The following is a 20,449-nucleotide window of genomic DNA, read 5'->3' as shown; positions in this document are numbered from 1 at the left end:
TCTACATTTGTAATCGTAAAACAGTGAATCAATTGTGAGTCATTGCTTTGTGATGTCATACTCGAAATGTCATCTCTCATCACTCACTCCCACCCCCAGCAGAATGGCAGGAAATGAAAGGACAGGGAAAGTGAGGGGAAGAATGGTGTTATTGACGGAGAGCGGGATTATAGCGCTGAAGATAATGTCAGTGCTGTGACACATCATGCATACACATTATGTCAGCATAAGCTCTAATATTGTGGCCAATGACGAGACAGGAGATGTTGCAGATGAATTGCAGCTATATCCACAGCTCACTGCATCCCTCTTGTGGTCGGTGTGTGAAATAGTATAAAGGATGATATTCAAGGTTCAGCTGGTATAATGCTGTGCCTGTGGGCTATGTAAATGAACTCAACAGATAATTCTGTCCTGACAAGGCAAATCGATATACAGTTCTGCAGTTTACATACCACTTGCAGAACATGCTAGATCATTTCAACAAAATAAGAGGACTCATAAAGTGTGCATGTTATTTTATTTTATTTAGTAATGTCCCAAATAAGCTGTTGCACGTAACAGATGTTTACATAAAGTCCACAACAAGACAAAATAATAACTGAATTTAAATGAACCAGTTCAACAGTTTACATACTCTTGAATCTTAATACAAGTAAACAAATGTATTTAATTAAAATCTATCTATATTTATTTGCGTGCTATTAAGAAAGTTTTTGACTTCCATCCATCCATTTTCCAAACCGCTAGCACCCATGTAAGTGTTTTACTTAAATAAATAAACACATAAATAATATTAAAATTAAATGATAAACTTATGATAATATTAAATGTTTCTTGAGCATCCAATCATCATATTAGAATGGTTTCTGAAGGATCATGTGACACCGAAGACATTTTAACATGTAGGTCTATATTAAAAAAATAAAACAGTTATTTTTCTATTTCAAATTGTAAAAATATCTTACAATATAACTTTTTATTGTATATTTGATCTGCAGCCTTGGTGGTGAGAGCAAAAGGTAGCCTACTATTCCAAAAACATTAAACAATATATTTTGAACTTTTGAACGGTAGTATAACACTATAAAGAATCAAAACAGACATCACTAATAACAAATAAATAAATAAACAATCAATTATTATTAATCGATTGCTTAGCCTACTGTTTAGATGCGAGCATATGCATTCTCTCTGCATGATAAATGATTGGAAGTGCTGAAATATAATATGGTTTAAGTATGGTTAGACAACATGATCAATCACACAAAGATGCAGGTTACCAAGGCAACGGAAGCATCATCCTCTGCATAATAACCCCTCCCATCTCCCGAGCAGCAGCCAATAGTGATAGCGCGGGGCGTGGCCAAAATATGCCCGTCAACTTCCAAGTGCGTCAAGCCCTTGTGAGCTGAAGTTAATGTGGTAAATGTCAGGCAGGCGCGTGAATCGTGCGTTTAAATCAGCAGAGAATTCGAGTTAATTGTATAGAAAGATTATCAGATACATTTTTGAAAGTAGGTTACAATACCCCTCCGAGCAACAAAGATCTCGTGATTCTTGTCTAAAATACACAATAATAAAAAACACACCCTTGCCTCCGGCTTTCTGGAGTCGTGGCGCAGGTGAGTGACACTTTTTCGCACTATTGACAACGCGTGTGATGCTGCATCATAATTTAGTGGAAAATACTATTTAAAATGGCATCAGCTGTGGACTATGGTGTGCATGACGTCTGGAGGAGTTTTCCCACTGTTTTCCAAGGGTTCATCTTAAAACTTGTTATTATCACGACGAGGTTAGTGGTTCTAGACCTCTAAACATGATGTGTTTGCAACAGCTAAGTGGGAGTTTAAGCTTGTTAATCATCATGCAGTCGTTGTTTTTACACAAGGTTAATGTTGTGCTTTCGTAAGTCTGGCAAAGACCACATGATAAACACACGAGACTGAAGGTTTTTATCTGCATAATGTGTTTACTTAAGGTTTCATAATGCAAACGACAGAAGTCACGTGATTATCCACTGGATAATATCCAGACAACAATATGAAGACTTATTGCAATTCCATTGTACATTAATGCAACTTCTTTACTGCAAATATTAATCACTATGAATGTTAAATAATATTGCAATTACAGAAATGATTGTGCATTCGTTATTTCATGCCTGTATAGCATATATCCACTTATTAGTTTTATTAAAGGGTAATAAACCCTAAAACAACTTTTTTTTTAGTTGATGATCAGTAAGACTAGGGCTTTATTAATGCTGTTCATTGATTCGAGTACATTTTTTGACATTTGGGTATAAAGTGTTTGAATTGGTAAAAACGTCTGAGTGCTGCCCTCTTCTGGTTGAACGGTGGCTACTGCAGTTGAATGTTCCTATTGGATGTTGTGGTACTGCGTGATGTAAGCAGGTACCAGCTCACCACCCCCTTGCCCACAGAGAGATGTGGGCCTAAGGTGCACGCCCCTCCGCTGGGCTCCGCCCACTTTTCCAGCATTTTTCAAATATTGCCAGTGGGTGGAGTCAGGCTCTGACCAGGGGTTGAGTTACCCTTTAATGAAACAAATAATTTCACTTACTTGATTGTTTCTTATAACTATTTCAGGATCTTGGCTCTCTATATCTTGAACATGTTTGGGTCGCAATTATATTTTACATGAAGAAAGCAAATCTACTATCCATATCATTCATTAAATATGTAATTTGCATAGAGGTGGAGTCTTGTACATCCCTTAAAGGTTTTCTTTCTTTCTTTCTTTCATCCCTGTGTCCCAGCAGGTAATGGAGGGTATGGCGTTGAGTGCGGGCGGCTTGCGGACTCTGCCGTGGTATGTGGTGTGTTCTCAGGTGCTGGGGGTTACATGTGTGGTGATCACAGGCGTGTGGATGGGACATTACCGTGGAGGCTACGCCTGGGACGGCTCAGCTCAAGAGTTTAACGTCCACCCTCTCTGTATGGTCCTCGGCCTGGTCTTCCTCTATGGAGATGGTAAGAATAAATAGAGTAAAGAATAGAGTAAAACTTTTTTTTTTTTAAACTTCATTTAACTGAAATAGTATAAATGCTAGTTTTGACACCCAAGGATACTGATATAGTTTTTCTGGGCTGAATATATTTATTTTTTCTGTAGCCCAGCAGGTGAACATGCAGTGCTACAACTGCCTAGAAAAATAATCTTATCTTTTTCTTTTCATTTAAACATTTAATACCTTGAAATGACTGATTAACCTAGTTTTCCTCTGCTGTGTTGGTGGCATGAACAAATGTTGCCATTACTTGAGGCATTTATCAACCCATTTATTCCCTCACTCAAACAGTGTTTTCTACACGATTGGGTATAAATTGTGGTTAAAAATTGGAATGTATAAAATGTATATTAAATGCAATATATTAAAATAATCATGTAAACAGTTAAAATGTTTATGTAAATACTGTTAAAAAGTTATTTTATTAAAAATACAAAACAGTAATTGCAAAATATTACTACAATTTAAACACTTTTGTATGTAAATATATTTTAAAATGTAATTTATTCCTATGGTGGCAAAGCTGAATTTTCAGCCTTCATCCAGTTGAATCCAGTCTTCAGTGTCACATGATCCTTCAGAAATCATTTTAATATGCTGATCTGATGCTCAAGAAACATTTTTTTGTATTATTATTTTTGCTGCAAAAACCCCTCAAACTTTTGAACACTAGTGTATGTGTGTATATATATATTATTAAAATATATGTTCCTCGTAATGTATGTATATGTATATGTAAAAGTAAAAATATTGTGTCTTAATGAACAAAATCTACTATATTTAAATTGGTAATACTTCTTATTGTGGTCTTATGGTGTATGATTTATCAATCCAGGTAATTCTTTAAAAAAAAAAAGTTGACTTTCATCAAAAAGTGTTCTCTCATTTTTTTCTATAATACTGTGTATTGGCCAAATATCAGTGATATAGAAAAGTTGGTTGCAAAGACCAGATTGCGTGTAATTGTCTAATAAGACATCTTTGGATCTTCTGTCTCTCAGCCCTTAGGGTGTGTGTGTGTGTGTGTGTCTGTGCTTGCAATAAAACACACAACACTGAACAGAAAGGGCCAGCTAATGCTGTTAGAGCTAAGATCTGATTTGTTTCCTGATTTTTGTGTATATATGAATCAATGTGGGCTAGAATACTTCATGGTTAGTTTTCAAACAGAAATAAGCCCTGCTGAGAGATAGTATTGTGTAGTTTTCTCTATTAATCTGTAACTGCTGTTGTCAAGAATACAGTAAAGAAAATAGTCCGAGAAGATAAATTATTTTTAACCTTTTTAAATGGATGTATCTGATCTCTATAATTTGACACACACACACACACACACACACACGCACACGCACACGCACACGCACACGCACACACACACACACACACACACACACACACACACACACACACACACACACACACACACACACACACACACACACACACACACACACACACACACACACACACACACACACACACACACACACACACACACACACACACACAGACAGACTTCTGTGCTGTTAAAGTATAATCACAGTCAATTCATGGGTCTTACATCTGGGCACTTAATAAAGCACTCGACAGAGACAGATGCTAATTGAGCTAATATCTTTAGCAGTGATCCTCTTATTCAAAGCCCTCGTCATGGCAATTTAATTAGGACATTATATCTAAAAGGTCACTGGCCTATTAGAGGTTTAGCTGTCCCAAAAAACACCAGTAAAAACAGCCCAGAGGGGATCTGTCTGCTTGTACAAAGGCCAAAAAGACACACAGGAATACATCTTCAGCTGTTATTTGACAAGTTACTGCATCTGTAGAATTTCAAATCTGACGCAGGCTGTTTTTAGTGCCTTTAAGACTTCTGTCTGTTACTTAATACTTGTAATTCTTTTATAATTGGCTAACCTTTTCACATATGATAAAATGGCTTAATAAGAGCTTGTTCTTTCTCTACCACAGCTGTTCTGGTTTACCGTGTCTTCAGAAATGAGACTAAACGTTCTGTGAAAATTCTCCACGCTCTGCTGCATATGATGGCCCTCATCATCAGCATTGTGGGTAAGTCCAACATGCGTGTGCTAGCAGGCTAGAAGAAAACGTAGATTACATGTACGTTTGGCTAGTTTTGCTGGGTATTTGTTTATTGACAGATTTTAGCTGAAATTCTCAACTGCTGCGGTCACAGCCATTTCCCGTGACTAATGTGCAGTTTGAACCATTAAATAAGGCGAAAACTAAAATTTCCTTCAGATAAACAGATGTATTTTATTAGTCGCAGGGCACAGGATAACTAGATTTGCATTTCCAGAAGTCAACACCAATGCGTGCAACTGCTCTGTTACAGTCTATATATGTACTCTACCGTTTACAAGTTTGGGGTCAGTAAGATTTTCTTCTTTAAAAAAAAAAAAAAGGTACATGATGTAACTTTTGGCCCTCTAGCAGTACAAAAAACAAAACGGCTGGCATTTTGCAGAAGAATATTGTTTTGGTTGTGCTTCGGCATCTGTGTGACTGCGGATGAATATGGTTATCCTCCTGCTCAGAAAACATTCACTACTGCTCTTAAAGGGATACTCCACCGTTTTTTCATATTAAACTATGTTGTTCCCTTAACTAAGACAAGTTGATACATACCTCGACCCTCTCGTCTCGTTGAACGTGATTTCACCAAGTACCACATGTTCAACTTTCCAATCAACCAATCAGATTTGAGGGACAAGTTTACAATGTATGTCAAGTTTAGGCTTAGAACCAGGGTGAAGTACTTAAACATCAGTGTTATTCACCTATCATTACCCTATGATTTTTGGGAAAAGTTATGGGTAGGGTTAGGTTTAGGGGTAGGGATTGGGTAAGGACTACATTTTGGGACAGGAATGTTGATCCAGGATGCTCCCAAGCACTTGCTATGGTATTCCGCCATACATTATAGTTATCCAATTTACGTTTTATTTTGTGTCACCATTCTTGGTCGAGTTACACTACTCGTGTAACTGTATTTAAATAGGGAAAGCGTGGAGGTGTTTGGTCGCTTCTCTGCTTGGATCCTAATGAATGAACTGGGCTAAGCTAAGTGCTACCAAAGTTTCGCCGCAAGACAGAGCGATATGAGAGAGACGAGAGAGGTATGCATCTACTCGTCTTAGTTAAGGGGATAACATAGTTTAATATGAAAAAACGGTGGAGTATCCCTTTAAGAGATATAACCAGTTTATATGGAAAGGATCTCAAGCTGACTAGCTGAAGACATTACTGTAGCTTTACCTATTAATAGACATGGTACTTCCTTGAAAATAAATTCCAGCACAGCTACAACAACCACGAAATGACTCTCACAATACATAATGCGTTACAATGAACTCTGTTAAGAGAGCTACATGGTAATTTATCTGTTCAATAAAATACCCTAATCCTAATCACCTTTAAGTAAAAAATGCTTTTACATTTCAAATCCCTCAGTTCTCGCCATCTCCGAAAAGCCCATGTTGATTCTTGATTAATTGCAAGCTCTGTCGCGTTCTTTTTGCCTTCTATTTTAAAATGGGTGATTCCCCTGAGGTTCTTTTTAGCTGCTCCATGTCAACCTTTCTCGCTCGTTGCCACTTCCACATGCGTCAAAGTAGCCGGAGCAACTTTTCTCTATTTACGGATATGACGAGACGCGCACGGATGAGTGGCGCAAGTACACAATTTCGCGTGAAAAGCATCCCGCTCTGTCTAAAATCGAAACAATTATAATAGGCTTACCATAGTGAATCAGGGTAAGACAAAAAACACATTTTCTCAAATAAATATGCTTTTTTTATGATAGAGGAAAATTTTCCTTCAGATTTTGAATAGCGATGGGAGATTTTCAGACATACAAGTTTACTAAAACAAAATAGATAACATGCCTAAAACATCAGCAGTTTGATTTAAATTAATTGCAGAAAATTGTGTGGAAGAATAAAAAGTATATGTTTTTATTATCTCTCTCTCTCCCCAGGTCTTGTGGCCGCATTTGATTTCCATTCATCGGCTAAGATCTCTCACATGTATAGTCTGCACAGCTGGTGTGGCATGCTCACTTTTGTGCTGTTTTTCCTGCAGGTAATTTGCAGTTATTTCCTTTTGACCAGGGCGAAGGTCTGTTTGCATTTAAACATCTTCCTTCTTCCTTATTTGAACAGCTGAGCTGCATCATGACTGTTCTGCAAGTGTTTGTGGTTTGGAAGCACTTTGCTCTGCATTAGCAAACCCCCGTGTGGAGGGTCACATCCATTACATCACCATTGACATCAGAACATTGCTGTTAAGTGTTTTTATTGACACTGGTAATCCAGCCTTGAAACCTGACCTGATAGTCCACTTCATATATTCTACATACATCTGAATTTTTTTATTAAATTCCACTTCATATTGTATGCACATCTGAAAAATAGGATTTAATTATTTTATTATACTTTATTTATTTATATATATATATTTAAGTAAAATTTACAAGTAATTCCATTATATATTTTTTTTCCTAACAATTTTCTTTTTCATAAATTTTTTTTTTACGGAGTATCAATTTTTTATATAACCTTTTTATAATTTGAGGATACCTGATCCTAAAACATTTTTAAGAGGCCAATGGAATAGATCGCCTCAAGTTGTCTTAGGACTGACTTCTCCTCCTCTCCTTTGCTCCAGTGGTTACTGGGACTGGGATTTTTCCTTTTCCCATGGGCATCTGCTCAGTTGAGGAGCTGGTATCTCCCTCTGCACGTCTTCTTCGGCCTGTTGCTGCTGGCCATGTCTGTGGGATCCTGCCTGCTGGGAATCACAGAGAAACTGCTCTTCAGTATCATGTGAGTGTCAGTGAATGTATCTAACGAATATCATTTTTGAAAATAACAACTGATGTCACTAAACCGAGGTAAACATTTTGAATGAGAGGAAAGGAATGAGTCACCGGGTGAATGAGTCACAGCGGAAAGAGACTTTCAATAAATATTAATGATTTTTGGCTTCTTTTCTCCATCTCTCACTGTGGAGCATCAAATGCTGGATTTATTCAAGATATTCCCTGTGTGCCTATTTACTGTGTAACTCATGAATAGTTTATTTTTTAAAAATGATAAAATATGCTGCACATATAATTATTTACTTCATTGACACATAAATAAACACTCTTAACACATTGCGTTTCAGTTCAGAAGTGGTCCAGAAGCTTGAGTTAAGGTTTGCAAGTTACAACAGCGTTTTTCCATTCATTAACCAATAAAGATTTTATGGCACATTTTCTGTTCTCAGGCCTACTTACTCCAAGTTTGTTGCTGAGGGGGTCCTGGCAAATATTTTAGGCTTGTTGCTGGTGTGCTTTGGGGTCGTGGTGGGTTACGTGGTGACGAGAGAGGATTTCAGGCGACCACCGAATCCTGAGGAGGAGGCTCTATCTGTGCATTTTAAGAGCCTGTCGGAAGGAGAAATCCCCAGCTCTCCTTAATGTCTTAATATACTCCAACAACTGCCTTTCTGCCCGTGTCCTAGTAAACCTGTCAGCCAGTTCCTTTATTTGCAGTCTTGGTATTATTTTGTATTTGACACGCCCTTGTCATATGCACGTTAAAGCAGGATTAAATTACCAACATGTATGGAACAGAAAACATGTTACTGTTTTTATTATTGGAGTAATTAAATGTTATATATTGTTTGATTTTTTTCAGGGTTAGGCTTTTTTTTTTTTGGAATGATTTCTAATTGTTGATATATTTTGTATATACACACAATATATATACAATTATATAGTGTTTAAATGCATTAGATTATTTGAAATATCAGGATGTACTTTCTTGTGCCTTAGAATTTAGATTACTATATATATATATATACACACAGAGTTTATTTCTTGCTACTAATTGTACATCTTTAACAGTTTAATTAGATTACTGTATTAATTACTCTCTCTAAAAAGTATTCCATTACTTTTTACTTTCCAAATCCCATATCAACCTCGACCAGTTGAACAATACAAGAATAGACATGAAACTACTCTTTTAATTCTAATAAATATACAATTGTATAAATTATTCTTGAACTGACCAAAGTATTTAAAGTGAGAAAGTTATATTATAAACATATATTTTAACATTTACGTTAAATCTTGATTTTAAATCCACTATTATTAGTCTATACAGTATTTAATGCAATTACATCAGAAGTAATGAATTAAATGACAGAAAAAAATAAAATAAATCCCTTACTTTACTTTTTCAAGGGAAAAAATATTAAATTATAGTAATTAATGACTTAATAATGCGCACACACACACACACAGTTCTTCCATCTGAAAGAGTGTACAGATGATCTGCTGGTGCCCTTGTACTGTATTTTCATTGCTGTGTTTGTATTGTGTACTTTTCTGTTGCAAGTGTAGTGCCAATATTTATATCACTGTTTTCTATTTGATATAAAATATCAGTATGTGTTGTTCATAATGCTTGATTTATAAGTCCAGTTGTGATTAAGGATGTACAGTATATACCAAGTTTTTGACTGAAATAAATTCATGAGAAATAAGTTTGACTCAGTGGCAAGTTATTTCACCTTGATTTTCTTTGAAGTAGTATTCTTTTTTAAATAAGCTCAGTATTTCCCTCATACATACAGTGATTGTACAGTTTACAATCGTGTAACTGGATAAAAAGCCCTCATTCACGTTTCTGATTTTCCTTCCCAGCAAAACAACACAGCTCACACATACAGACACTTTACAATGAATCCTCCTTCGCAAGCCCACTTATAAACAAAATCAAAATATTAAAACAAATTACATACAAAACCTAAACTTCAGTTCTTTTTTTCCTCTAACAAGGGAAACAAGGAAATATATTGTGCCACAGTCTTTTCCCTCATACATAAAACCACACTCGGGTTTGTGTATTAGCAGAGAGCATGCGTTCTAGTTCAGCACATTATTTACAGCCATGTACATTTTGGTCATACAAAAGGAAAACAAATAGTTAAATACAAACACTGTTGTACAGTAAGCAGTATTCCAGGTCAACTCTGAGTGCACCGCATATTTTTCTAAAAAGAGAGAAAAAATCAAACCGCTGCAGAAAGACCTGCTCTTTTTCAACAGCAGTTGACATTGATTAGTTAAGCCGAATCTGACTTGCTGCCATCCTCCCAAAATATACTGTCAAGACATCCATTCCAAATGTGCCTGACCTTCCAATATGTTAGTTCAATGGTGAGGCAAACATGAAGGCAAACAGTTTCACAACTTATGTGAATGTTTCAGTGCACAAATAAACTCTCAAAACGTAACGGATGAGAGCATGTGGATTCTGAGGCTGCAAAAAAGAAGTTTCCCCCACGCCTATTTCCCATGAAAAAAGTTTCTTTGGAAAAGATCAATTCTGCTTTAATGGTGTGACTAAGTAAATTAACGGCTGACTACACGGATGCTACTGCCCATGAGCAGATCGTTAGCCAAACACTACATATATTTGCAGAAATCCTGTTGACCTTTGTAACCTATTGACAAAAAATAAAAATGCCCATAAAAAGTCTAAAAATATTTCACATTGCTGAATGCATCTCAACTTAGGAAGTAAAGGCAAACTGAAAAACACAACTGCATTGAAATTTAGATATACATATATATTTTTTACAAACATAACTTAAAATATTAAATATTACTTTTTTGCAGAAGCAATATTGATCTGGAATATTTCAGGTACATTTTTAACTCAAGACACAGCAGGATTCTCAGGGATTATTACTGGTCTGAGTGGGGACATCAGTGGGGACATCTGGTCCAAGGGCAATGCTCAGCAAAGTGTCCATGGCTGGCATTGAGTAGCCGCCCACTCGTAAGGTACAGAAAAGTAGAAGGTTGGTGTACAGCAGTTACACAGGCCTACTTTTACTCCAATGGGTCTTGTTACTTCCATTTATGTGTCCAGAGCAAATACAGATGCACTTGATTTGTACAGTACATGCTAGATTAACTTCACATAAGTGGAATTCACCTCAACAGGTCTGTAGTTTCACCATCAAGATATGGGAGAAAAAAAAAAATCAAAAGATAAGATGTTCAACATGTTAGATATTCCTCTGGAATGTTCTAATAAATCTTGCACACAAACTCATTCTTCTTATACATTAGACTCCACAAAAGGTCTCTTTGGTTTAATGGGTGAGGTTGGGCCTTGCCTTTCATTACGAGATATCTGCCTATAATCATTGTCCTGATAGGCCTGGGAAACTGGTAGAGTCCGTGCCACTTTCACATCTGGGTATGTGGGAACCTGACTAACTCTGCCCATAGCGTCCGCCCGGTCCCGCGTCACACCAGGAGGGTTGGCGTAGAAATCATCATCCATTAGGTGGCCATTGTGAGCGTTGTTGGTGCGGTTGTAGTAGGCGATATGGCTGAGGGGTGTCGTTTGCTGCCCGTATCCCATGTTGCTAGGAGAAGTTGCTGGACTGTTTACCACTGTATCCAGGGATGAAACAGCCCAGGGTCGAGAACCCGAGGAGGACGATGCAAGCGAAGGCTGCTGCTGGAGGTACTGCTGAGTCCGTGCAGTCTTGTCTATGATGCCCATGAAAGGTGTGTTGCGGGAGCGAAGGGCCTCTCCTGGATATGTTCCACCCACCACCCGGAAGTCTGTGCCTTGTGGGGGTGACATCGGGGAAAGGTCATCATGGTAGCTTCCTTCATAGGAAATATTTAAGGGTATCTCCATTTGCTGTGCGGAAGCTGACGCCCTGAAGCCTGGGCCTAGGTTAGCAGCAGAACCTGCCACTAAACTGTTGTTGGATGGCGAGAAGCGTAGACCTGTACTGTGGGAGTGAATAAGGGGGCGTGGAGCCGGTGGGTGCTGTTTGGGTTCTACGCTATTGGCACTGACTGGACGTCGGTGTGCATGAAGGTTCTCAGGTGAACCTAGCGTCACCTGTCGCTCCATTTCGTGGGGTGAGACCGGATAGTAGGCGGTCGACTGACTGCGGCTGATCTGTGGTGTCTGACCATAGCGGACACCTCCAGGACTGGGTCTGTAGGCAGAGGAGGGCCTGTGGGGAAGCTCATCCTCCACAAGGCCAGGATCCATGCTGATGGCACGCTGGTACAAGGCCCCTGCACTCAGACTGCTCTGAGGCTGAAGTGAAGAAGAATATCCTCCATCCCCAAGTTCATCCATGTCACCTGGGCAGCGGGCACTCATCGAGTGAGCAATCTGACTGTATGCACTACTACCCAGTACGGCACTGGAGTGTACCGCGGAGCTGGGCTGGTTGGTGCGGATGATCTGTGCCTTAGCTGGCTGCAACCACTGGCTTTGTTGTGATGGTTGGGAAGTCTGTTGGGAAAATTGGAATGAACGTTGGCTGCTCATCTTGGACAGAGGGGACTTGGGTCGTCCTGCAAGCTGGTCCTGTTGGTAGCGTCCTGCAGTGGCGGACTGGGGACGGTACATGGCAACTCCCTCAGAGGTGGGGCTGGCACGATACTGTGTTCCACGGCGTAATGGTGATGGTGGTGGGCTGAAGTGGTAGGAGGCCTGATGAGGGGGACTGGGCCGGAAGTGGGAGCTCTGGTGCGTTGGGGAGAGCGACGGTGAGGTGGATTGGTAGCCTTGCCGTGTAGGAGAGGACATTGAAGGGGGGCTGGGGCGAAGGTCATATGCTTGGCCCAAGTAGGGTGAATCATGATGGCTTGGAGATGGAGGCATGTTCTGAATAACTGGAAGTCCCGATGGAATAGTGTGGGGCTCAGTGGGAACACCAAGCGGTAGGCCATCTAAATCCCGCTCAAGGTAATCGTCATCCTCCTCAAACAAGTCCTGGACAGGCTCCATGTCTGAAATATGGGGCTCCATTGGTGGAGGCGGTATCATGGATGGGGCTTGATCGCGGGGAGGGGAAGGAGGAGGATCCAGCTCCTGTTGCTGTTCAACCTGATGACACTCTTCTTCCACGCGTTGCAGCAGGCGCTGGATCTCGCGGTTATTGGGACACAGACACATGGCTTCACTCAGGTCCTCCAGGGCTGCGTGGAATTGCCTACAGCAAGGGAGACGGAGAATGAGAGAGAGTAGGAAGGTGGAATATGGCAGTAGGTAGAGAGAAAGAAGGAAATATACTTGTTAAAGACTAAAAAAGACTTGCTAAAGGAATATGTTCGGGGTTCAATGTAAATAAAACTTTATCAACAGCATCTGAAGTGGCTCGTTGACAATTACCACACAGAATAATTATGACCCATTCCTCGGTTTGTAAAAAAAATTCTTGCAGTAATGCACTTACAGTGGAAGTCTATGGGCCAACGACCTTCAATGGATTCAAGGAACCGGTTCAAGGAACGAAAACAAAAATGAAAACGAAATCAAGTTTAATCGTTCTGAACAGAAACACTTATTTGAAATTACCATTAACTGGTTAATAACGTTATTTTATCGTACTGTTTAATATTTTAATTTGGCAGTCAACCAATCACGAATTAAAATAGTATGGCCTATGCAAATGTGACGTATCCAACGTGACTGAAATGCCCACGCTCAGCTGTCAATTCATCATAGGCAAGTCGCAAGGCAATGTGCATTATCTTTTGGATCGCAGGAGTTTATCCGAGGATATGTTACCAACTGTTAAAAAGTATTATGATGAGTATGCAGCGTGGTGTGTTTTTAAATCATTAAAAACCATGTTGTCAAAGTTAGCATTGTGGCTTTATGTATAGTCAGACACTTATGCGTCATGATATTATTAACATTCAGGCTCAAGAATCAAGCTCAAAAAGATTTACAAATGTCGGAGATTTGGGTTTTGTCAGTCATTAACGGCTGCATCTTAAGTTCAGCATTATGTTTTCATCAAGTTTATTGTAGTATGTCATTTAATATATTTGGCCAAAATCTTGTGATATAAAAGATGAAGTGCTATGCACAGGCTGTACTGGCTATGATTAGAGGGCAAATACCAGACTGACACTCTTCTCAGCTCCTCAAATACATAATACATTAGCCTTTACAAGCATCGTGTTTTTTGAATAATGAAAACGCTGTACTTATTCAAAGAACTTCATTCACGATTCAGGCAGGTGGAACTACTGTATGAGGTTTTGCCGACAGTTTGAGGATCCACTCGATTTACGAGGTTTAGGCACAAGCTCATAGTATAAAGCTATTTAGTATAAAGTTCTATTCAAGCTCTGGTATAAAGAGTAGGCACAAGAAAAAAAAAGAAGTAAAAAAAATAACGTTATTAACCGATTATTCAAACGGTTATTATTGTAGTTATTAATCAAACTGTTTTCGGAACTGTATGTTACAGAAGGAAGGCAGGAACAGAATGTTAAAATACTGATTCTGTTCGGAGTGAACTGATTGATTTGTTTTGCATTTTTAAACCCTGGTTAAAAGTAAACTTTTTTTATTTTATTTTTTGTAGAAGTTTAGCCAACAAGAAAACAAAACCTGACAACCTTTATAATATATTTGCACAAAAATTGTTTTTGCAGTGCATAACCAGAAGTGAATCTACCTAAAACAGTACCCCCATCCCAAAAATTATGATTTAGAGACGGCTCAAAATTTTTTTAATAAATAAAATTGTACCGAAACAAATTAAAGTGCTTTGACAAAAACACAAGTTTTTTTTCTTCTGGGATGCCCATAGACTTTCATTGTAAATGTCAAGCTTAACTTGTATTGAACCTGGAACATTCCTTTAGTCATTTTACCAATGAAAATCATAGACGACCCCCCCACCCCTACACACAAAAAAAAAAAATCCAAATAAAACAAGCTGATAAAAAGAGAAAAAGGAATAAAATATGAATGATGGGCATTCTGAGGAAAAATAATCTGATTGTTCAACACAACATGAAGTATGAAGAACAGGTCTAATCCTGATGTTGTCAACTAATGAGGCAGAAGTCAAGGGCCTTAAATTGATTTCTATCTGGTAAGTCTAGCATAGCACTACGCCAACCAATCGAAACACATTTGGCCAGTTTGGGTCATGATCTGTCAGCACTCGATCTGTGCGAGACAGAATGTGTTTTATAGGCTGTCCTGCCTGTTGGTTGCTACGGTTACCTGCTGCTGCGCTTGGCACGGGCTCGTGCGTAATAGGCTTCATAGGATTTGGGTTTCAACTCTAGTGCCTTGGAGGCAAACTCCTCCGCGATCCCAAAGTCCTGCAAGCAACAACAGGACCAACAGTCATACACTGAGCCGTACATGAGGTCAGAGGGAGGACACACACACACACACACACACACACACGTGCATGCGGACATGCACACAAACACACATACACATACACTCTTACATCATTAACGCACACAAACTCATGTTGGACATGAATATGTCACATTTATATGAGGATGTCAACACTGATTATTACAAAAATCAACATATTTTGAGCACCATTAGTGCAAATATGATACACATACATACATACATACAATTATGGAAATGCACGTACACACTTATAAAATGTGTTGACACACAAATATATGCTCAACAGGGACAGTGGGAAGATGCAATGTGACAGCTCAAACCTCTACCTGTACTAAACCTAACTCTTAAACAAATACAACAAATGTCAGAAAAACCCAATGAACCAACAAATCAAACCAAAACAGGGATGAGATCATGATGGGAAGAAAAACTACAGCATGGGCTGAGTGTATAGAGAGCTTTCAAGAGAATTTCTTCATTCAGGGGAAAATGAGAAATAATCATCCAAAATGAGAAATAATGTAGCCATAAAGGTGAAAAAAAATGGGAAGATCAAAATATCTCCTAATACATCAATACTGTCTTTAAAGTCCTTGTTCCGTAACTGCTTTGGTCTTAAGTGTTTTCAAAAGCAATTAAGAACACAGACCAAGTACACAACTAATACATGCAGTTTGTTGGTTAGGTAAGTTGCCATTGAATGGATGCTTGTAAACAAGAAGATTTAAAGACCCACTCCGATGAAAATAATGTTTTTCTAGGTGTTAACATGTTCTTGTGGCATTTTTCTGATGTTAGAGGACATATCTTGAGAAAAATCAGCTCAAAGTTGTATTTCTGAGTATTTCTACATTCAAATGTCTGTGAATCAGTAGCAGACGCTAAAATGCCGGCTAAAATAGACTGGAGTTGTGACGTAGTAACTCCACTGGGCGTCTCCACACGCGACGTCTTGGAGTGAAATAATGATCGGTGATCGGTAATAACTTTGATTAACTTCTGATAATAATAATTAACGTGTATATAATACTGTTGTCCCACCGGTATTGGGGGTGTAAGCTAGCGGGAGAGACAGAGCTCTCAGCAACGGGCAGGGGGAGGGTCGTCTCCGTGCCAACGGCTCCGCCCACAACGCAGAGGCGAATTGCTAATGAGCTACTGCCGCTCTGCTGAAGCAAAGTACCAGAAAACGGCACAGGTTTTGTGATTTTGGCTAAAAATGGCATAATCATAATTTAAAGACCACTGGGAATGTTTAAAAATAGCTCAAAATATGATCGGAGTGGGACTTTAAAGTATAGACCCCTTTTGCGCCGACGTCACAATTACGTCACGGCGCTAGCTGGAGGCAAAACAAAGTGAAAACTGGAGGCGGCCAATACAAACCAGCACAGATTCGGCTACATAATAAGGAGCTTAAACTATTATTATTATTATTAAATGTCATCTTGTTGTGTTGTTTGGTGCAAGAATCGCCTACAGGCTCCAATTTGAAATTTTATTGCATAATATTTTCTAAATGATTGTGATTATTTGTGAATCATCTATGATTGTATACATTGTTGTGATATATTGAGATAGACTTTTTAAAGAGCCTGGTAAGAAAGAATAATCAAATAGAAGTTAATATAATTTTAATACATAACATTTTTTTTTTATTTCTAGAAAATATTCACATCATTAAAATTGCACTGTAATGTCACTCTTTACATTGTCGTCTTCTGGCCTTGGCACTGTCTGGCAGCACTGCGGAATGTGACGTCTTGTACGTGACCATTCATCACACAGTTATAGGCATCTAAAGATTTATATGCCCTCAGTTTTTCTTTACGCTTGCTTTCTCTATAAGGTAGGTGTAGAAGTCAGGCCACTCGGCCAATCTGGTTTTGCCCGTTAAAGGTTCTCTAAGCGATCCTGGGTGACATCACTTCTTGTTGACGTTCGAACTATTGTCAAACAAAACGGAGGCTAGCTAGACCCTCCCTCCTCCTCATCCGCACACTAACCCCCCAAACCCCGCCCCCAAACCCTTCTTGTCGGTCATTGGCTGGAACAGTTTGTTATGTTTCGGGGAGCGGGTCGCCGCAGTTTGCTTTTGTTGCTGTTTGTGGAGCCTGGGCTGTCTACAGAGATCGCGTTTCTTTACAGTGTGTTCAGGGGACAGGCAGCCAGTGGATAGTGAGGAGATGTTTGCTGTATGTGACAAAAAATGTTTTGGCCTAAAAAACGCGTGACATCGCTTAGAGCACCTTTAAAATTAACTTTTGAAAATAACAATCGCGGTCCTGGACAGTGAGTGACCTTACACATTAAGATAAAATCTGATTTTCTCCAGTCATTGTTAAAAAACAAGCTAACAAAAGTTGCTAACTAGTGTTAGTGAAGTTGCCAGAGGGATCATTCTGCCTCCACCTAAGCTCCGCCCACAAAAAAACATCACCATGTTTACCAACTGAAAAGGGGTCTATAATAGCTGCTAGTAGTCGACAGATATGGTTTTTTTTACAAATATTTTATAAATGTCAATATCTACAGTGTAGTACAATATATCATGGACCTTAGTTAGGGTAGACAGACACCATATTTAATTTAACGCAAATAAAGTGTACAGTGTGTTGTCTTCAGACACTTTTCTAAATGTCCAATTTTCAATCTTTTGTTTAATTTTCATGTAAGTTAAATATGCCATCGACCTTGAATAAGGTATACCACAAATTTTGTCTGATACAATATATGCAATTGTAAATAATTTGAATTAAAGATAACAACTAAAAAATAAAAAATTATCACACAACATTTGAATAATACGCTGAATGAAAATGTTGACGGCTGTGTTTAGCACAAGGCCAACCAGACACAGTGGATGCTGGGATCATGTGTTGTAACTCTACAGGGTCACTCTAACTCCATTTTGGATTTGCCCTGCAATCCCTTTTCTCTAATACCATATCCTTAACAAACAGACTATCAATACACCTAAGAAAAAAATATCTATTGGTTGGAATGACCGAAAATTCCAAGGCCAAAGAGTCATTTTCCATGAGGTAACCAAACTAGATTAATGTAATCAGGGGAATCTCAATTCTTCCTCATAACGTCGCTATGAGTGAAGAGAGACAGAAGGAAGAGAGTTTTATGAAACGGAGAGCTTTGGACTCACATTCATTTTCCTCCGGCAGCGGGAGAGGTTGAGCAGCAGAGAGACTTTGAGCTCGCGGAAGGTCTTCAGGTCCTCTGTGAACCCCTCTCGTGGGAACTTCTTCAGGGCGTACTGGTAGCGTTGGGCGGCTTCTTTCACCTTTCCTTTCTGGGTTGGCAAGACACTTTTACTTCTCAGTTTCGAAATAATATACGATTATGATATATTTTCATAAAAACAAATGCAATACGACACAAAACTGAAATTACAGAAGTAATAGTCCAGAAAAAATCCAGACAAATCCCGTACTTTACTTTTTCAAGGGAAAAGTAATTAAATTACAGTAATTAATGACTTAGTAATGCATTACACCCAACACTGTATATTATTATTGGCAGCATATTCCTATACACCGTTTTGTATATGTACAGACTACATTTCTTCAGCTGAATATTCTAGGATTACAATTCAAATAAAAGCCACTCACCTTGTAGAATCCATCTCCTTCCTCTATCAGTTTGCTCAGCAGAACAATCATAATATCAGGTTTGGATGTGGCCATTGCCCATGTTGCAGGACCTAAGTGCAATAGAGCATACAAAAAGAGGCAAAGCAAAGAGTCACCACAGACTGACAGTCCATCTGGCCACAAAATAGCTTGCTAATCTCTGAGGGACACAAAGGAACGAGCAGGCTGCCAGGATATCTTGCTTGAAAGGAGGCAAAGTCTACAAACAACTTGTGGATATCACAAAAAGCCATGGCAACACACCAGACAAAAAAAGAAAGAAACAAATCACGAGCAGCTTGGCTGTTTATACCTTGCCGAAATTGAAATCGGTTTATACTGCCAATTAAAACATTTGAATCCAACAGCTACTGAACTTGCAGTCAGCATGTTTGAGCTCTCTGTGGACAGCCTGAACAGAGGTTGAGTGTTTCCATTGGTTTAGACTGAATGTACAGCAGAGGGAGGGTGGGAATAAGAGATTGATAGGGGTCTATTAGAGCTGTAGATTTCGCCATGGGCAGCCAGTCGCAGAATGCAGGCAGACAGGCAGTGACTTAGTGCACTTCATGCAAGGCGCAGTTGAGGACAAACTAATGAGCACGGGATCAGTAACTGGCCAATAGCCCGAAAAAGCCAAACTGAGAGCAACTGTGGTGGAAAAAGTTAAGGTGTTGTTCACACAGAATGCATTCTTGCTTTCAGAAATAGCTATGCAATACAGAATTGCGAAACAACAGCAAAGGACAGAATTTAGAGAATTCTCGAGACACGTTTTTAACAACTACAGCATCTTAAAAGTCTAAAGCTAAAGACAAGAGATACTACATTTTTTTTGCAATAATCAAAGACGTCCATTATAATACAGAAGCGCTGAAGAATAAAACATCGCAACAGGCTTTTAAAACTACAGATCCTTAAAAATGTGACGTGATCATTTTCAGCATCTCGTGTCATGCAAGTCAAAAACATCCATCACAATTTTAAAATACGACGCTAATGAAAAGCAGCTGCACGCAATGTTGAAAGACATCCATCACAATACAACAGCACAAAGGATTAGAACAAAATGTAGGTGTTTCGAGACAAGATTTTAACTTGACACATCATCTTAAAATGTGATGCTAAGGGTGCAAGATGCTGCAAAAAAGCGAAAAGCATCAGAACATTGACAGACGTCCATCGCAATCCTGCAATTAAAAGAAAAATGCTGCAAAACAGCAAAAAGCATCACTATACAGCATCTCAAGATGAGTTTTAACTTCTTTTAACTTGACATAGCATCTTAAAATACGATGCTAATGGTGCAAGATGCTGGCAAAAAGCATTGCAAAAGTGAAAGACGTCGATCACAATACGACAGTGCAGCGGAATAGAAGTAAAAAAAGGTATCTGAAGATTCATTTTAAACTTCTTTTAACTTGATACGGCATCATAAAAAGAATGCATTCTGTGTTCATGTCCTCCCAAAATCACAAAACATTCTGCAGCATCATGCCAAAATGCAACACCTCTTCCTACATGCAGCC

The 20,449-nt window shown here is 38.8% G+C and overlaps 2 protein-coding genes across 5 annotated transcripts in view; one reads left to right on the top strand and one right to left on the bottom strand.

Annotated features, from left to right (window-relative positions):
- The first annotated feature begins 2,691 nt into the window (after nucleotides 1-2,691).
- Nucleotides 2,692-8,821, top strand: LOC130070325 (transmembrane ascorbate-dependent reductase CYB561). The gene is made up of 5 exons (XM_056234690.1): nucleotides 2,692-2,999; nucleotides 5,006-5,104; nucleotides 7,035-7,138; nucleotides 7,724-7,881; nucleotides 8,327-8,821. The coding sequence occupies exons 1-5, from the start codon at nucleotides 2,792-2,794 to the stop codon at nucleotides 8,517-8,519; spliced, it is 762 nt and encodes a 253-aa protein (XP_056090665.1). The 5' UTR covers nucleotides 2,692-2,791; the 3' UTR covers nucleotides 8,520-8,821.
- Nucleotides 8,822-10,777: 1,956 nt separating this feature from the next.
- The window catches only part of tanc2a (tetratricopeptide repeat, ankyrin repeat and coiled-coil containing 2a), a 180,563-nt gene continuing 170,891 nt past the window's right edge, over nucleotides 10,778-20,449 (bottom strand). For all 4 annotated transcript variants that reach the window (XM_056234696.1, XM_056234697.1, XM_056234698.1 and 1 more), the window contains 4 exons: nucleotides 18,900-18,991; nucleotides 18,434-18,580; nucleotides 15,127-15,227; nucleotides 10,778-13,090 (listed from right to left, as the gene is read on the bottom strand). In XM_056234696.1, coding sequence (XP_056090671.1) covers nucleotides 11,179-13,090; nucleotides 15,127-15,227; nucleotides 18,434-18,580; nucleotides 18,900-18,991 — 2,252 coding nt within the window. In that variant the 3' untranslated portion in view covers nucleotides 10,778-11,178. The remainder of the gene's footprint in view (nucleotides 13,091-15,126; nucleotides 15,228-18,433; nucleotides 18,581-18,899; nucleotides 18,992-20,449) is intronic.

Source organism: Rhinichthys klamathensis, unplaced genomic scaffold (assembly GCF_029890125.1).
Source record: "Rhinichthys klamathensis goyatoka isolate OS25496 unplaced genomic scaffold, OSU_Roscu_1.1 h1tg000401l_1, whole genome shotgun sequence".
Lineage (NCBI taxonomy): Eukaryota > Metazoa > Chordata > Actinopteri > Cypriniformes > Leuciscidae > Rhinichthys > Rhinichthys klamathensis.
Note: the sequence above shows the minus strand (reverse complement) of the source record. Positions and strands in the feature narration are given on the sequence as shown.